The sequence below is a fragment of the Aythya marila genome, assembly GCF_965140915.1.
Source record: "Aythya marila genome assembly, chromosome: 8".
Taxonomy (NCBI): Eukaryota; Metazoa; Chordata; class Aves; order Anseriformes; family Anatidae; genus Aythya; species Aythya marila.
This window is the reverse complement of record NC_139049.1, coordinates 2,967,243-2,986,182: the sequence shown is the minus strand read 5'-3', so window position 1 is coordinate 2,986,182 and position 18,940 is coordinate 2,967,243. Positions and strand designations below refer to the sequence as shown.

The 18,940-nt window shown below is 38.5% G+C and overlaps 1 protein-coding gene across 1 annotated transcript in view; it reads left to right on the top strand.

Moving 5' to 3' along the window:
• DPYD (dihydropyrimidine dehydrogenase) overlaps positions 1–18,940 on the top strand; it is a 341,375-nt gene that overhangs the window by 246,203 nt on the left and 76,232 nt on the right. The window contains exons 17-18 of the mRNA XM_082765934.1: positions 5,943–6,063; positions 6,987–7,106. Of these exons, the coding sequence (XP_082622060.1) occupies positions 5,943–6,063; positions 6,987–7,106 (241 nt within the window). The remainder of the gene's footprint in view (positions 1–5,942; positions 6,064–6,986; positions 7,107–18,940) is intronic.

The following is an 18,940-nucleotide window of genomic DNA, read 5'->3' as shown; positions in this document are numbered from 1 at the left end:
GCTCTTCACACAGATAAGTTTTGTTTTATTTTGTTTTATTTTATTTAATTTTACATTCTGGTTTCCTAATGGATTTCTGGCTCTGTGTTTGATCTGGAAAGAAATATGATAGACACCTATAAAAAGTATTTCGAGTAACAGCATATCAGATTAACGAGTCCTAGGACATCTGTGGGATCTCTGTAAAAGATGCATATCCAGACCTACATCTTGAGACATTGGAGTGGATTGAATGGGTGAGAAATCTATAGAAATGATTATTACTCCCTCTCTAAAGCTGTTCAGAATCTATCTTGCCCGTGCCTGCCCACCCTTCAGGTTGTGGCAGGAAGAGCCACTGTAATGTTCACAAGGAAAATGTAGCATGGCCTGGAAGAAAGTCTACCTGTTAGCTGCAGATGGTGAAGGATTCTTTTCTCCTTTCTTCTTTTTCAGAGGGTGCATGTGAGGCTTGGTAGGCTCTCAGATAGCAATGTGGCTGAGGATAGGTTTAACCCATTCCTTCCAGGCTTTTGTTGAATTAAATACTTCTGGTGGTTTTACTCGGGTGGGTGGCCAAGCACCACCACAGCCGCTCTCTCATTCCCCCTCCTCAAAGAGGAATGGGGAGAAAATACAATGAAAAGTGTTCAAGGGTTGAGATAAGGACAAGGAGATCACACAGTAATTACTGTGACAGGCAAAACAGACTCAGCACAGGGAGACAGTAGGATTTATTGCTAATTACTAACAAGCTAGAGATGTGAGAAACAAAGGAAAGAAACCAAAAGCACCTTTCCCCTCCATCCGCCCTCTTCTACCTCCTCCCCCTGAGCGGCACAGGGGAATGGGGGTTATGGTCAGTCTACAGTGCTTCTTCTCTGCCACTCCTTTTTGGTTATTCTGGTCCCCTGTGCTGTGGGGTCCCACCCACGGGATGCAGTCCTTGCTGAACTGATCCAGCGTGGGCTTCCCACACGAAGCAGCTCTTCAAGAACTGCTCCAGATATGGGTCCATACCATGGAGTCCATCCCTCAGGAGCGAACTGCTCCAACCTGGGTCCCCCACGGGCAGCAGCTCCTGCCAGGTCACCTGCTCCTGCGTGGGCTCCTCTCCACGGGCTGCAGCTCCAGCCTGGGGGATCTGCTCCAGCAGGGGTCTTCCACAGGCCGCAGCCTCCATCGGTGCAGGTCCACCTGCTCCACCGTGGTCTCCTCCACGGGCTGCAGCGTGGAACCCTGCTCCACCGTGGTACTCCATGGGCTGCAGGGGAACATCCTGCTTCACCATGGTCCTCACCACAGGCCGCAGGGGACTTCTGCTCCAGTGCCTGGAGCAACTCTCCCCTTCCTTCTTCACTGACTTTGGTGCCTGCAAGGCTGTTCCTCACTCTTCTCACTCTCCCAGCTGCTTTGTGGTGCAGCGTTTTTTGTTTGTTTGTATGTTTTTGTGTTTTGTTTTGTTTTGTTTTTCCCAGTCTTAAATATGCTCTCAAAGAAGCAGAAAACAACATCACTTATTGGCTCGGCAACATGGGGCAGCTTCTAGGTTCTTCTCACAGAAGCCACCCCTAGGGACCCCTGGTACCAAAACCTTGCCACGTAAAACCACTACAGTAGTAAAGTGAGAATAATAATTGAATTAAATTTAAAAGCCCAATCTTGCAAATTGTCACTCATAAAGTTTTTATTTGGTTACATCATTTGTAAACATAAAAACCCTCCTTCCATTTCCTTTGGCTATCTATACTATTTTGGAAAATGTATCCACTCTGGAGAATTGGGCAGTTAAGTGAAGAACATTTTATCATATAAAAAACTCCTCCAATGATAATACATGTAAGGGGCTACAAGAGTTTTTTTAGTTGTTATTATTTTTTTTCTGGAGGGTCAGTACAGAAAGAGAATCTGTCACCAGAAGAACACACTGTTGAGAGATACTTGGTGCCTTGCTTGCCTACTAACCACATATCAGAAACCCATGTCATCTTAATGTATGGTAAATTAATTCAAAGACAAGATGAAGCCTCTATAATTTAGGATTGGTATTTAAAATTGCAAATGTGTTCACATTATGAATGATTTATCCATGAAGCTCATTGGCAAGAGATATATATGAGAAAAGAGTTTTGTGACCATCATAGGGTTGAGGTTTATGAAGATCAGACTTATAGTTTAATTAAATAGAATAAAGTATTTTAATTTCTGTAACTTTGTTGTTTAGGTCATTGGAGTCAGTGATGGATGAGATTTAAGGACTTTACATGCAAGGTCCTAATGGATCTTACAACATTCTCTCTGCCATCTAGAACTTCACATCATCACAGTCAGAATAATGGACTTGTACAAATCATCAGCATGACCTGTAATGTTAACACCAGTAGTTCTGTGTAAGAAAACCTTCATGCATATGTAAAATCAGGATTCTGACTGAGAATAGTTGTGTTTTTATAAAACCCGTAACTGTAAAAATCCTTACCCTGTTCTTAGCGAGGCAGAACTGCCACCATTATAGTAATTAAGGATGGACTGAAGATTGCATGGTGTGGTCCATTTTCTGTAGCACTAACAGGCAAGATCAGCTAATGTGCTATATTAAGTAGTAACCTTCCTTCTGAAGTTCTCAGGGGAAATTCTGTAACAGGTTTATTTTTATGACATCTTTCTGACTGGCATTAGTATTCTTTAGATATACATACATACATGAATACCCTCACACATACATGCTTCTCAAGGACTGTTTGCACAGTTAAGAGAAGCATGTTTATCACCCTAAAGTAGTTGTATTTTCATCTTTTGCATTATTCAAATACTCTGAAAAACTGATTAAATTCTAGAATTGCAAATATTTCTTTTGTTAATGTGGGAAGTATATCATGGTTTAAAGCATTCTGAGAACCCAAATGCAGTTCTCCACCAGGCATATCTTTTCAGATCTTTATGCAAGTGACTTAGTAAAGGCTAGGCACCAAAAAAAAAAAAAAAGGGGAAGTTTGAGGAGGTGCGCCTCAGTATTTCTGGCTCGCCCTTATCTGTTTGTTAAACAGGTATAGTAGTACCTCCCTCCTTCAGAGAGGTGTTTTAGATACAGTATAAAGAGTGTGTGATAACAGGATAATGTAACAATGAGGACCCTGCAAGGGCACTTGAAGACAGGTAATAATAAAAATTGCCACAGTTTCCAACATCTACAGCTAGACATTTCTGTGGTAATCTCCTCATCATTTTGTTTCTTACCATGGAGAGGTTACCTACTGTCTTCATAGCATTTTCACACTCCTCCTTAAACATGCAGGATGTATCTGCCCTAGGGATGATAGGATGTGGGATTCAACTCATTACCAATGCCAAATGCAATCAGAAGACAACTTGCTGCTTTAATTTCTGAGGACCTATTCATATAGGTATGGTTGTAGTTAAGGTTATCATGTGATCATTTAGAAAAAAAGGTGAATAGTTGTTTTTCCTCTCGTCTATCTACCCATTGGCAATGAGTAGTTAGGATTAAAAGCTCCATCTAGCCCAAGGCTATAATGAATATTCAGGAAAAATGATTCTGTACGGCTGCTTGGGGAAGTAAAAAGACAAGCCCTGTTACATTAAAATCTCCTGTGGCTTTGGAATAAACAAGCAATATTTGATTAAGAACAGGAAGACAGAAGACACACTGATATACAACTCATACCAGAAGAGACTTTATATGGTATTAAATTACCAAAAGATTCCTGTGGATGCAAGGCATAAATCAATAATTTCGCTAAGCTTTCATTTAGATGATGTTTGAAGGAAAGGAAAGGAAAGGAAAGGAAAGGAAAGGAAAGGAAAGGAAAGGAAAGGAAAGGAAAGATTAAGTACAGCAGACAAGTGAAGGGTGTAGTCAATGGATGTTGAAGTCCATTGAAGCATTTGTTCATTCTTCTGCACTGACACACTCAGCAAAATTATGCTACAGATTCTATAACAATTGCATTGTATCATCATTAATAACAGAAGCTACAAACCTATTATGTGTAATAGAAGATAATTTATAGCAACATGGTAGACTTTGAACTAAAAGCATTAAAATTCTGTACCAAATTAAGCAGAATAATAATTTTAGCTGGTTCATATTATTGATTTTGCAAATGTCAATGCCCATTTAGAAGTGAACTTGCTTTCTAATCACTTCAGCCTTTCTCAAAAGTTGTCTTGTGTGAACTCTACAGATTATTCTCTGTCCAAAGGTAAACTTCTAAGGACTAGTTAAATTGTCTTAGATATGATGGAAATTGGGCTAATATGAATTAGAGATCTCCCAATGAGTTGTTATTTGATGTGGATTAAAATAAGTGTACTTTAAAGTGCTAATGTGAGTTGGAGTAAGAATTTTTATGGCAGCACTGTAAGCACTACGAAGTCAGTATAATGAGTTATGTGGTGCCAACATCCTGAACATTATTATGAAGATTTCTGAGGAGAAGAATTAACATAAAGAATATACAATCCATATCTTCTAGAGGGTCTCATTTCTGCATTGGGCCTCAAGGAAATTCAAAACAGAAATGAAAGTCAAAGACACAACTACTTTCATACTGCCACTGCAATGTTCATACATATTTCATGGAAGCACATGGGCGGGGAGATCACCATTTTTATTGGAATAGCACAGCTAAGTCTCAGGATTTTACTATTCATGTAAAGCACTCTGTCTTTCTAGGGATACAGCCTGTGTTCCTTATGTTTGCATTTAATTGTTGATATAAAATGACAAAACTGGCCAGGGAACATTTCTTGTATGTTCACTAAACTTCAAAGAACCTTGGTGTCCACTGGATTGTTTTAATCTAAACTTCATTTAGGATCATCCCATTTTCATAACAATGCAGCTTTCCAAATTTTTACAATAGCCAAATTTTATAATAACAATATAACAATAATTTTATAATAACAATATAACAAATTTTATAATAACAATGCAGCTTTCAAAATTTTTACAACAGGAGAAAATTATTCTTATATGACAGACTTAATTATCTGAGACAGTGATAAAGGTTTAGTAAATGTAAATAATTGCTGCACTACCGATTAGCCTACACAAAGGTTATCCTCGTACTAAATCTTGTAACAGTTCATTTATGAACCAGATCACACACCATGTTCTACATACATCAGTATTGCAAATTTTAAGATATTTTTTGAAGAGCATTACTAGGAGACAATCAAAAAAAAAAAAAAAAAAGGAAAAAGAAAAAAACGCCAACCCACACCCTAAGAGTTATATTGAAAAAAAAAAAGCCATAACATGTGCCAGAATCAAAATGTTAGTACCACTGAGCTGTTTTCAGTGGAAAGGATTGTTGATTACAGTCTAGGTGATACGTATTCCATAAGGGAAGTAAATGCCTATAAATCATGAAAAGCCAATATTAGAAGATTTCTATTTTGCGCTCTAAGTGTGGAGGTTTTGATCTTTCATTTACATTTTGGACATTCCAAGTTATTCTGTGAAATCAGAGGAAAGTCCAGAAATGCAGAATTGCATTCTGATAGCCCTGCAACCTGACTCATCCTTCTTATTCTATCAAGGCATGGTCAGCCAATACTTCAGGATTGTGTTAGTTTATATGATAGCAGTTATTTTCAACATATCTTACATAGAGTGAGTCATTAAAAACAAAAAGTAATTTTAAAAATAAATGGGTAAAGAAACTCTCTGTCATCCAAAATTATATTTTTCCCACTCTGGGAAGGGAACACTTTGTGATATCTTTGTCTTTCTTTATGAACTAACCTTTCTATAATAGATTTGTGGTTACTTGATGTGTCTTAAATAAGCTAGTTAATGAGATGAGGTTTGGTCCTGATGTGTAATTTCACAAAATCACAGTACAACCACTTATAACAAAGTTTTCTATTGCCTTGATATACCTTTTGTTCATATTACTTTTAATTATGTTCTATATTTATCTGACCTATTTGAACAGGATCCAGAGCTGGTACGGAACATCTGTCGCTGGGTTAGACAAGCTGTTCAGATTCCTTTCTTTGCCAAGCTGACCCCAAATGTCACTGATATTGTTAATATTGCGATGGCTGCGCAGGAAGGTAACTGACTCCAGTGCACAAGCTGTACAGATTTACTAATTTGCTGGATGTGGGGGACATAGGACAGTTGCAGAAATAATAACAAATAACAACAGAAACAAATACAAATGCAGTTTATTTGATGTGGTTAAAATAAGTGCAGTGATCAAAGATTTCCTAATTTTGTACATGCTAATATAGCAGTGTATAAAAAGAACCATATTAGATTAACATTAACATTAAATCATGTTTTTGTATCTTTTCTCACTCTAATTTCTATCATATTTATATGTTTACCATACCACTGTATCTTCCCCTATTCCTTTGTTTGATAGTAAAAATAATGTGTGTATCCTGAGAAATCAGAAATACATCATTTGAGGGTGTGTGTGTATATATATATATACATATTACTTTTCCTTAGAGCTGAAAAACAGGGTGGTTGGAAATGAATTTGAAAGTATGTGTATTAATTCATCACTTTAAAATGTGGTCATTTTATTTCTGCTGCACTATTCCATCCTCACAGTAAGAAGCAAGACTTATGGGCTGGCAGAGTCAATGCAGAGTTGGTGTCATCAGCTTGGAGGAGGTTACCCCTGTGCTGGGGCACCTCTCAGCGTTGAACAGCCACTATAGTAGATTCTGTCCCCCACAGCTGAATGGCAGAGATCTGCCTGTCTGCTGGTCTGTGTTTCCCAGGTGCAGCTTACAGCTCTTTCAACTGATGCAGCCTGTCTTGAAGCTAGCATAAAATTTATCAGCCCAGGACTGGTTTTAAGGACCCTTCTGCACATCCCCTTACAGTTTGTTGCTTTCTGTCTTCAGCTGCTTATTTGAATTTCTAGTTATTTCACAGTTTCACAGTTTTTCTGTTGTATTTTTTCCTCTCTTGTTCTTATATGCATTATTTAACAAAAAGTGACTGACCTTTTCTTTCACAGGTGGCGCAGATGGTGTTACAGCCACCAATACAGTGTCAGGACTGATGGGACTGAAAGCAGACGGCACACCTTGGCCAGCAGTTGGTGTAGGACTGAGGACCACATATGGTGGTGTGTCAGGTAGGTGTTGCCCTTTTTGATGCATACTACTTCCTTGGAGGCTTTCAAAACATCAGGAGGTCCTTGTAGTGGGCTAGAATATCATGTCTGCAGTCGCACCGAGTCCTTAAAGCTCACTGCTGGTCAATGTTTCTAATAGTCATGACAGATGGAACAGATTAAGTGTGAAGGCTCTCGTGTTGCCCTTTCCTTAATGGTAAAACGCTGCATCAGAATACTGTGATAGGGTCACTAGAGAGGGAAGGAAATCTCTTCTCTCATGACCCCTGCTTTTCCTCAAATTTTTCATTCTGTCACAATTGTCAGGCCTCACGTTAGACAGAGGCTAATGAAAGGGCATCGTAGGGGGAAATATCAACAATCCAAATGCAGTGTATGTTTCATAGCCCGAACTCCAGCTATCCTGCTGCCTTCTCACTGAATGCCCCTCTTCAAAGTAGACTGTTTCATCCTCTTCCCACTGTGGTAAAAATAATAGATTGTGTTAGGTAAATATATGCTTATTTTTGTAGTCTATTCCTTGTGATATATAAGAATATCATATTTATACCATATTTCCAAGTTCTGCTTCACAGTTTAATTCTAAAACCAGCAGCAAAACTTTTACACTCCAGTTCAGTGCCTGTGCACACTAATGAATTAATCTATTGACCCTGTGCACTCTGTTGCTGTGACAACATGAACTTGGCCCTGCAAAGACAATACTGTGAGCTTCTTGACTTTACTGGTATGGAGATTAGTCTCCTTGGTGATAGAGGTAGCAGTAAATATACATAACAGAAGTAATAGCATCCTCCTCATTGAGTCAAACACTATTTTATCAGACCCGTCTCCCACCTCACCCCAAAATCGTAATCAAAGAAGACCAGACAGGGAAAAAAATAAAATAAAAAATGCTTTACTTTATGTGACTAGCGTTATCCTTAGAGAACCATGTAGCAAAAGATACCTTTTAAACGAACTTTAATTCAAACAAGTATATTCAGTGGAAAATTGCCTTATTGCCTTAGATAACTGCATGGAATTTGGAATTTTTTAGAGAACACTAAAAGGCAAAGAAGAGAGAATCAGAAAAAATGTTATGCCTATTGCATAATGATTATTTCACAGTGACAGTCCAATAAGATGTTATAATTTTAATATTATGCAAAATGGGAGGAAGAGGGGAACAAGAAGAGAACAGTTACAGCCCATTTCAATTTCTCTAGCCTGCCATGTTGACAGGAAAAGAATAAAGGAGGTCACAGTGGGTGCTGTGCATTAAAAATTAATAAAAGAACTATTGCAGTAGTATTTTATATAAGTAACACCATTCACATTTTCTCATTTAAGTTGCAATTTCTGAATATTCCTTCCTACCATAAGTCTGTCTAATAAAATCTATAAAATGACTGCATTATGAAAAGTGTGTCTCATGTCACAAATTTAAAACATGCATGTAGTGTAAATTACAGTAGCACCTGGATGCTCTGCACTATGGAAAGATCTACCACCATTTTCATGGTTTATAATTCTGTTATAAATGAAACCTAAGGAAAAGTTCTCCATTTCTTTTATTAATATATACGTTTGTGTGCATGTGTAAGTATAGAAATGTATTTTTCTTCCTGAAGTTTTACATGTATCAAAGGAAATAGAAGATGTCATTTTGGGATGCACCATTACCTATGACGCAAATCTGGTTATTTAGAAAATATGAAAACCACTGAAAGCGCTGTCAATTTATTATGTTTTGAAAGAGTATATTGTTGCAGACAAATAAATAAAGGTTTCTTGCTGGTAATTGACATCAGTAGGTCCCAATCCCACAACACACTGCGGAAAAGAAAGCCACAGAGCCAATAAAGTCAATACATGCTGCACACACATTGCAATACTTTCTGCTTGGTGACCAGGGTGTAACAGTATACAAATTTACCCAAGCAGGAAAGCAATTTTAAATCAAGAGATCTAGCATGCTTATGAGAAAGCAAAAAATGGGGGAGCGTTGGCCTTGTCAGATCAAGGGGTAGGCATATGTAGGCCTGAGCTCTGTCCCTGGCTGTGCTGGGCCCAGCCAGTGGCCTGCAGCCAGATGCTTGACCTTTCCCTGTGCTGTTTTCCCTGCCTGCTGAATGGCAGGAACACCACTTACATGCCTACAGGCTTCCCAGTGAGTGCCTCGTGCTCCTCGCACGGAAATCGCTTTTCTGTTTTCATCTACTTAAACTTTCTGTTCTGTTTTGTTCTATTGTATTTTCTGATATAGTCAATGAGTTTTTGTTGTTTTTACAAATAATTTCTCTGGAGATAATTCATTTCTACACAAAAGTCAGTTCTACTACAGAAACAATCTGTTTGGACCATTTTCTGTGTTTTACCAAAGCACAGCTGGTTTATAATGTTCTCCAGTGCACAGATCTAGAATAGATACAGGGGATAATCAAGCTGTATGTTCCTTTCTGTATTTCTTCCAATTGCACAGATTTTCGCTCTCTTCTGGACTAGAACTGTCTCTTATTTGGCAATAACCTACAGTACAGGAGAGGAAAGTGAGGTGGGTGCCTGTCCTCACAGGACCATGACACTGCTGGTGCTGTGTGGTCTGGGCACAGGGCATAGCGGCCTCCATGTCAGGCAGGCTTCTGGGGTCTGGAAACCCACCTAGGCTTGCAGCTGGTGGTGGCCCTGAGGATCACCCAGCTGCTGAGGAATGGAGTAAGGGAGTATTTTTGGTGCTGGATTGAACCGGATTGGTGTTTTTACTTTGAAGAATGAAAACAGAAGCTGCTGTGTGCAGTGCCCACCGTCAGCAGCCAGGACACATTTCCCTTGATGTCCTAGAGAGGTGTGCCCTGTGCTGCGTGCCCCACCTTCCAGCTGTGGCCCCGAGGGCTGAGGGGACTCTGTGCTGCAGTGTAGGGGCACACAGTGTGGCAGAAAGGTGGAGGCCACCCTCCTCAGCTCCAAAGGTGAAAGTCAACATTTTGCTCCCTGACATAAGGCAGCAGGCTGCAAGCCAAAGGGCTCTGCTGAAAGCCTGGGGTGGGCTGCCAGGGGCAGGGCCTGGTTTGAGGAAAAAGCTCTGGTGGCCCCATGTGTGCCTAGGCTGGGCAGCGCTGTTAGGCATGCTATGTGAGACGGATGTTTGTGGAAGCTGGGCCCTTAGAGGACAGCCATTCTTCACCACATTTTTAATTCACTACACTTTAAATTCACTATGGTCACACATCTCTTCATATAGTGCAGGTTATCTTTGGCAGGTGAGTGTAGGCTCACTCCAGTGAGTTTGATGAAGGTTGCTGTCGAAGAGCAAACAATGAAAGTCTGTTAATTCCCTTGCCTAGCAGCAGCCTGACATTTTGACTTGCAGTCTTCCCAACCTACCACTGTTTAAAAATGGGCTCATACACAGCTATGAACTAAAGTTTTTCCATGTGTGCCTTCCACTTGGCCTCTCCCCTCCTCATCTGCTGCGGGTGAAGCAGCTATATGCAGAAAGGTTGCTATTTGTCTTTCTAGCTGAGCGTGCCACTGGAAAGGGATTTGCTTTTTAATTCCTTTTAAATTACTAAGTGGCAGGTAGCTTACTATGGTTTTTCCAACATTAATAAAAACAACAACCAAAAAAAAAAGTTATTAACTTAATTTTTAGCTTCTGAGATGTCTTTGAGAAAAGACTTGTTTTATTATTTTCTTTTTAAGCATCTAAAATATTTTCAAAGTCTTTCAAAGAAGGAGAGACTTAATGAGATTACTTAAAAACCCCATTTAGCTTTGAGTTGTCACAGTCAATGTTTGCTTCCCAGCCAGTGCTCAGGAAGTGACCTTCCTGTTCTGATATAATTTGATCAGCTGAAAATTGCTAAGCTGTGAGAAGCACGGCTGTTTCCTCCATCCTACCCTACTGTTTGGTGGCTGGTTTTGACAGGGAAAATTCCAGTATCCCAGGTGAGTGTTTGGCCACTGGACTGTAGAATTAGTCACTCTCCCTCCTCCACTTCCCTGCAAATATTGAATTATTAATACAAAGTGAAACAACTCTCACAGGATACACACAAGCAGGAGCAAAGTCTGCTGACCTGCACACATGCCTGATTTGGGAGATCCACATTTAAATCCCTGGTGTGAGCCAGGAAGTCGCACCTGGGTCCCCTCGACTCCAGGTTAATCCTCTGACTATTGAACAGGATAAAATCTTCTGTGTTTTTCTTTACCTTCTACCTCTCTCCCGGTGTCAGAAAATCTTTGCAGGGAAAAAAAAATCACAGTAATTTTGACAAATCGGTGTTTTTTAAAGAAAATTCTTTTCTAATTGGCACCATAGAGCCTTGGCTGAGCCCAAGGGCTACAGTAGCCTTACTCATTTCTGTGGCCACATCACGTGACAGGACATCGTGGTCAGAGGAGCCCAATGTTCATCCATTTTTTATAGGTTTCCAGGACCTCCCTCTTATTTAAAAGGTGGAAATGTCTCATTGAAGCCCCCTTATTTAAGGAAATAAGCCATTCTGGTGAAAGAAATACACTGCAATTAAGCTTTGGCTCTCCAAATTATGTAACTGTTGTATATGTTTGCAGAATTAGAGGCACAGTTTAATTTCTATTAAGGAGCTTTTAGAATTGACCCAGCAGCACTTCAGGTTTGAGAATATAGAATATGTCAGATTCTACCCCGTGTTCTTCTTGTATGCATGCAATAGAGTATTTGTTTCTTAAAAAGGAGGTAATGCTGTTATTTATCCTCACAATGAATAATGTTCTCTGTCTCTGAAAGAGATGTTTTCATCCATATAAATATAAATGATTTTGCAAATGTGTATTTTGTAGGTACTAGAATAAGATGCCAGGCTTCCCAGAGTTGTTAATATACTGTCAGCAGCTACATGCTTCCCTAAGAGTTGTTTCCTATAAACGTATTTTAAAATTAAAAAAAAAAAAAAAGTTTGTTTCATAAGTGTCGATACTGTTCTTCCATATTCCAGATGTGTTTTATAAAACACATCACACTGCATCACTATAGGATACCTATTGCAAGCAGAACAGAGCAGAGCATCTGTTTGAATTTCCATGGCTTTTTGTTCTTCTTTGTCATACGTTTGTTTCATTGGTTTTGTCTGGAAGCGAGATCCTTAGGGGATTTATAAAACAATACATTGGACTTAGCAAAAAACTTAGGTTAAAAGCAAATCTCGCTAGTGTGCACTCACGATGTATCCTTTTAATGCTTTGTTGCTAAAATTTTACAGTATTTTATACTAATAGCTCAAGCACCTCATGCCTATGTGCTGTTACTGCTTTGTCCAGTTTTTCTGTTCTGTAATATTTTGACATTATTTGTGTAAGTATGTGGTAAAGCATATTAATATGTGCATGTTTGTGTGTTTTCCAGAACAAGGGAAATTCAAAAAGTTGTGTGTTCTGTCTTCACAGCTGACCACAAGAGATGTCAAAATGAATATATCTAGATAGCAGATTCAGTCATTAAATGTGGAAATGTATAATTGTTGGGAATCAGCAGAGACAGTTCATATTAGTTCCTTTTGAAGTAAGTTAGTTAGTGGAACTGTCTCTTTTTACCAAAAAACAAACAAACAAACAAAAAACAGCCAGACAGCAATTGTGACTTTTAAGGGAACACTTCGCAGCTGTTATTTCATTAAATTAAAATGTATACATTATATGAATATTTGACATTATTAATAGGGGTGTATATTCTAATCTGAAATGTATGAATTATATTCAAAGAGGAAAATTTGAAGTTATAATAATAAGAGCTGCCTTTTAATTTTAATTTTATGACACATTATTAAAAGAAAAATGAAAAAAGAGCATTTGTTTTCATAATCACAGTTCTCTCAGTGACTCTTCAGTGTTAATTTTGGTCAATAGAAGTGAATGAAAAGCTGCCCATCACTGGAAATAAAACAAAATGTATATATGCATATGCATTCCTGTTTAGTGTAAATATTTACTGAGAGTTAAAGACTATTTACATTAGCGTATATTTATAAAACAGTGTGGATAGGAGTAAAAAACAAATATATGCCATAGTACAATTTTAATTTTGGTTTATTATTTCTGTTAAATGTAGCTCAGCCATTAAAAGCCCTTATTTGCATATATTATGTCAGGATTCACAAAGAGTCCTCTGTTTTCTGTGTTGTCCTTGCAGCAGTCTGATTTCTCTTAGTGTTCTGCCGTCACTGGTCTGTGCAGAAGAGATCAGAGCCCTAATAATAGATTTTTGACAGGGAGCTCGCCTGCTACCTGCCCTACACAAATCCTCACTGTTCATGTTTGCTTCATGGCAACAAAGCAGACAGAAGGAAAATGCCAAGTGCTGAGTTTGAGGTACAGCCCTGCCATAGCTTGACATTTCAGCAGAATAGCAGTTTATGAGATGCATAATTTTTCATCTGGGACTCAGCTGCCATTTTCATAGAAGCTTGCAGCTCATCGACTGACTGGAAGTAGGGCAAAGGTTTACAGCATAGATCAAGGTCTACATCCTTCCCATAGCTATTTAAAAATAAGTATTATTCTCCAGATAAGGTCAGAGACTAAGGATATTTTCTCCACTTTTAATATTTTTAGCCATTTTCTTTCCACAAAAAAAAACATTTTACGCTTCTATCACAGGTGCCATTTGTAGTTGATGAAAAATGATCATAATTGATTTAATTTGCCAAAAGATTAAATGAGTCCTGAAGAAGAATGAAGTATTGGTCTTTACACACAGCTTTTGAACAAAGATGTGTTTTCTCCTCGTACTTTGAAAAAAGCTCATTCCAAGCTTGAACTGAATGAAATGTCTTTACTCTTGAAATGTAATTGGTTTGTATTTTATTATTGTTATAGATTGCATTTAAATTTTCACTTTTGTGCACATGTACTTGGGAAACAAATGCAGTGTAGGTACATGTAAGTGAGTGTTTAATTTAGAATTACACATCTCTGTGAGCGTCAGTAACAGTTCACCATGTCACAGTCTCATATAGAACAATGGTACAGTACATTGGATTAATTAAAGAAACCTTGCAGAGAACTGAATTCTCAGTATGTCAAGATTTCAATTTTATGTTAAATATTTTCTAAAGGCCAGACCCTTAAATCTCAGGGGTTGTACCAAGCAGTGAGCTGTGAATTTAACCATAGGCTAACTGCTAATGATAAGGAAAAGAGTCCAAGTTGAGGCAGCTGTAATACAGTCATTGGATTAGGCTATCAATCACTCAGTTCCCTGAGGAACAGGCAAAGACGACAAAACAGTGAAAAGGGAAATTAGGAAGGGAGGGCATGACTAGAATGAGATTCTTCACCAAATGTATCTGTTAGTTGGCTGAATCCCCCAAGCATCAGACAGAAATGTCCAGCATTGCTCTCAGACTAAAAGCCAAGCATTTGTTTCAAACTCCTAGAAAACCATCAAATCATCATTAACTGTTTCTAGTCTGTTTAGGGCTCTGAAATGCAACCAGGTGTATTCTGCAGTTTCAATAGCCTGTAATTTGATTAATCTTTAAACCACTGTTGTTGAGTACTCTGGATTTGCTTTTTTACATCCTGTTTCATATATAATATGTCCATTTGGAATTACTCATTTCCAAAAAGTCTTTTTTTTAATTTTTAAATATATAGATATATATATATACATGAATCGATAACCATTAGGCTATCAAGTCTTACTAATGTCAGACAATGATTCAGATAAAACCAGAAATTCTATTCAGATGTAATATGGTATTAAAAAAAAAAGACTGTGGCCTAGCTTGTCCTAGCGCGGGTGAAAGAATGTGTGGTTTTAATCTGCCTGCAGCTAGGTAAATGGGAAATCAGTTCATATAATCATGCAGATTGACATGGTTAAGTAAGGGGTGCTTGTGTAGTTAGCGACTTAGAGACATAGTCTGATTAACAAAGAATGGGAATGAATTGATGAAGAAAGAGAAAAGCGACAGCATTTTAAAGCAGGCTGATAGTACAGGGGCCTGTATTTAAACTTGTTTGCAGTAATGTGCAGTGATGAATGTACCATATGTACACTACAACCTGGTGAGGACTGTTAATATCAACAAGATTGAACCCGTTGACATTGTCCTTTGTCAGCACTGGTTGATGGTCTTTCCGTGTCTGTCAGGTCTGTGGGTGTATGTCTCTCTTTCTTTTATGATCACCTCTTTCAATTTTAAGCAAATGCTCACGAAAAAATCTCAGGATATTTTTGTGTCATATATTTAGGAGATTACTGTGTTGGAACAACAACAACAAATACATGTATATATATATTTCTATCATTAAAAACTTATTACAATTCATTTTGGAGGTCATTTAAGTAACACGTGACCGCGGGCTAGAGCACAAGAAGATAATTTTAGGTGGCAGTGTTCAAGTTGACCCGCAGGTCTGCAGAGCTTTGTTGCAGTGTTACATGGATTCAAACTTGCATACAGATTATGAGACTTTAGTGAGCTTCAGTATAGGTGACAGAAGGAAAGAGCTGAGAAATGAAATGGGTTCCAAATTTATGTGAACATAAGTCGGTGTTACAGGTTCCCTGCTGTTGATTGAATGGGGCCCATAATTGTCTTTTCTGCTACTTTATACTCCCTATCCAAGTCAGCAGCAGGGTTGATATGGTTGAAAAATAAAGATTTTGCAATACGCTTAACATCAAAATATGAGCCAACAAATAAATAGAAAATGACTTCTTATTTAACATCTGTTAACATGAAGCTTCATGCTGTTCTTTCTTCTCTTCTGTGGGACAGCTGTGCTTGCAGGACAGGCCAACTGGCTGCTGTCTTTCAGCCTCAGGATACCACTACCGCTCTCAGGATACCCCAACTTCTGTAGCTCAGTACCTCTGGTAACCTCAGTGTCTGAGGCATCTCTGTCAGGATATTGGGACTCCCACTCTTCTTGCTATCTATAAAACACAACTGGTGTTTTACAGAAATGGAAGTGGCTTGAAGAGAAGGCTTCAGTTACATGAAACTGCACTAAGCAGCATAGGTTGCTTAGGTTAACCCAGTTGCAGGATACTTTGACAATCAGATACAAGGGATGGAGAGGGGCAGGGGGTAAATAACTGAATAACTAAATAAATAAACAACTAAACCCAGGGCTTTACTTTACATCCAGCAGTGTCAAAAGGACATCCTTAAGCAGTTACTCCTGCTGTCCTGCTTCCATATAGGAGGAACCTTCACTGATTAGCTATGATTTGTAATGAACTTGCCATAGTGAACACATCTTTATTCACCTAAATCCTTCTAACATTCTGTATTTTTAGTATCTTCAGTGATGAATAAATCCTAACACTAACTTCACTTATAAAATACAGAACACAAAATATAGCATGTTTGTTTAACTGAGTAGATCCTAAGTTTGTATTTCACTGGGCATTGCTTCATCCCTTATGAGTTATTGCCAGAAGCATTTATAAAAGTGTTTCACAACTATCAGAACTCTTTTTTTTTTTTTTTAACCTTTCAAAAGAGTGCAACTAATATATAGTAGTCAGCTAAAGGATCTGCATTTTAATATGCCTTTTCATGCAGGCATATCATTGTATGGAAGGAGCTACACAAATATGCTGCTCACAAACATACCGTACAAAATCTTTTAGGAAACCTGCTGTAGTCATCTGTTTTTCCAATTTATAAACAATTTGCAACATCTATGTTGCAAGGTAATTGCAAATGTCTTCCCTATTAACATGTAATGTATAACCATCTTAGCGCTAAGTCCTGTTCAGATCCCAAAGGACACTCGTAGTAAGGGATTTAGCCAACATTATTTGGTTTAAATGAGAGCTGAGTGAGAACTGCTGAGTGCAGTGCCCCACTCTTTCAGAGCAAGACGCACAAATCCACAGTGCAGCTGTGGCAGCTCTGCAGAGAGGGCGTTCTTAATGGCGTGAGGTCTGGCAGTGAAATGTGCGGTACTGTACCCGACTCAGCACAGAGGTAAGGCTGATGCTGTGGAGAACTTTGTTACTGGCAGCTCAAACGAGGGAGAAAGCTGCGATTTGTTTCACCAGCAGGCCTGCCGAGGAGTACGTGGTTAACCGTGTTATGGTTGTGTCTGGCCATTTGTATGTGTTCCATGGCCCTCCTGAGTGACGTACTGATTTTCAGAAGTATGTATGATTACTCCAGTCCATTTTGGCTGGGCTGAGCTTATCTTACTCCCTGTCATTTATTGTTGTGCTTACACTGTTAATGCCATGTCAGCTGCCTGTGTATTGATTACACCAGCTTTGGCAGCATTTTCACTGATTTCTGGATATATGCCCACTTGAGAGCTGTTTAGATTTTAAAAGGCAGTACTCAGAGAAATCTTCTCATTCTAGGCCCTGATAAACTCTGTTTATCAGGAGCACTTGCAGAGAAGGTGTTGCCAGACAAGGTATTTAAGAATCAGTTGCTTTTTCTTACAAATTAAGGAGCTTCTTCAGAACTTACAGAAGATGGGGTTTGAAGAATTCAGACCTCCAAATAGGAGCTGGAAGAAATATTTAGAAAATACCTGCTACATGGTACCATCTAGGTTATTGGACAAATTAAGAGATTGTTTACATCTTTGTTGTTCATAAATATGTATTAAAGAATCTGTCCCTGGCAGTTATCCAGAGAGGAGGAAGACCCTGCTGGAGGCAAGGAAGTCATGGCGAATCTTGTTCTGTCCTGTCAAGAGGAATTTTATCAAGGAGCTCCCTTGCTAAATGGGCTGGCATGGAGATTTCATTCCATCTCAGGCTTGCTATCTTGCAGCTCTGAGAACACCCCCCGTTTCTAGGTAAAGGCGGATAGCACGGGGTGATAAAAGTCTTCAGAAACAAAAGAAATTAGTCACTCTTACAATCTGTTTTCCAAACTTGCACGTCTCCAACATCCATTTCTATTTCTCTCTGTTTCTCATGAATAAGATTCACTTGGCTGAGACAAAGGCTTGTCGGGCAAAAGGAGGCATGGTGGCACAAAGAGTGTCACAGGAGAAAGTGATGTTTGTATGTTTGACATGGAAATATCTTCCAATCAGTTAATGTAAAGCATCTGGTGTTTTTCTGTATTTTAATAAACCCTTATAACAACATTGCAATCCCTTAAAGCCATTTCTCGTGTTCTTGTTACAGTAGGTATATGGCACACATTTTCTGGTTTAAAAAGCTGAAAACAAGTTTCAAAAATTTAATCTCAGTGTTAGGAAAAGGATCACAGCAGCAGCTATAGTATTTTGTATTTAAGCTAGTTTTTGTAAAGACTCGTGACATGCTCCCTGTGAGCTAAATATTGACAAGCATGCTCTGGCAAGCAAGATCAAGCTTGGTGAGTTAACACAGCTCGAGTCTCTGCATTGACACTGTAACCCAAGTCTGAAAACTATTATCCTACTCCATTTATTTTGGCTTTATAGGTGCCTTTATAGGTGCTGTCCACTTAAATTAGGGATCTCCACTGTATTTTTAATACTGTAACAGTGAATTCATATTTGATTTAGGACTACAGTACACGCAAGATTTCTCGTACGTCTGTGTTTGATGACATCTTCAGTAACATATTGTGAATAGAATCACAAAAGACAGCATAAAACCTTCATGACTTCAAACCTCCGAAACAGAAATAAACACTGAATGAAAAATAATTTAAAAATCACATTTATCTCTTACGCTGTGCAACAGACCATGTCCTAAAACTGTGAGTCTGTGAAAGCTGTTGATCAAAAGTGAAGCTTGGACATGTATTCATTATGGGATATAATTTAGGAGATTAATTTTTATTTGTATTATGTAACTAGAAAGAAAAATCCACTTCTTTTCTAATTGTAAGTGCAGTGTGTTTATAATGCTT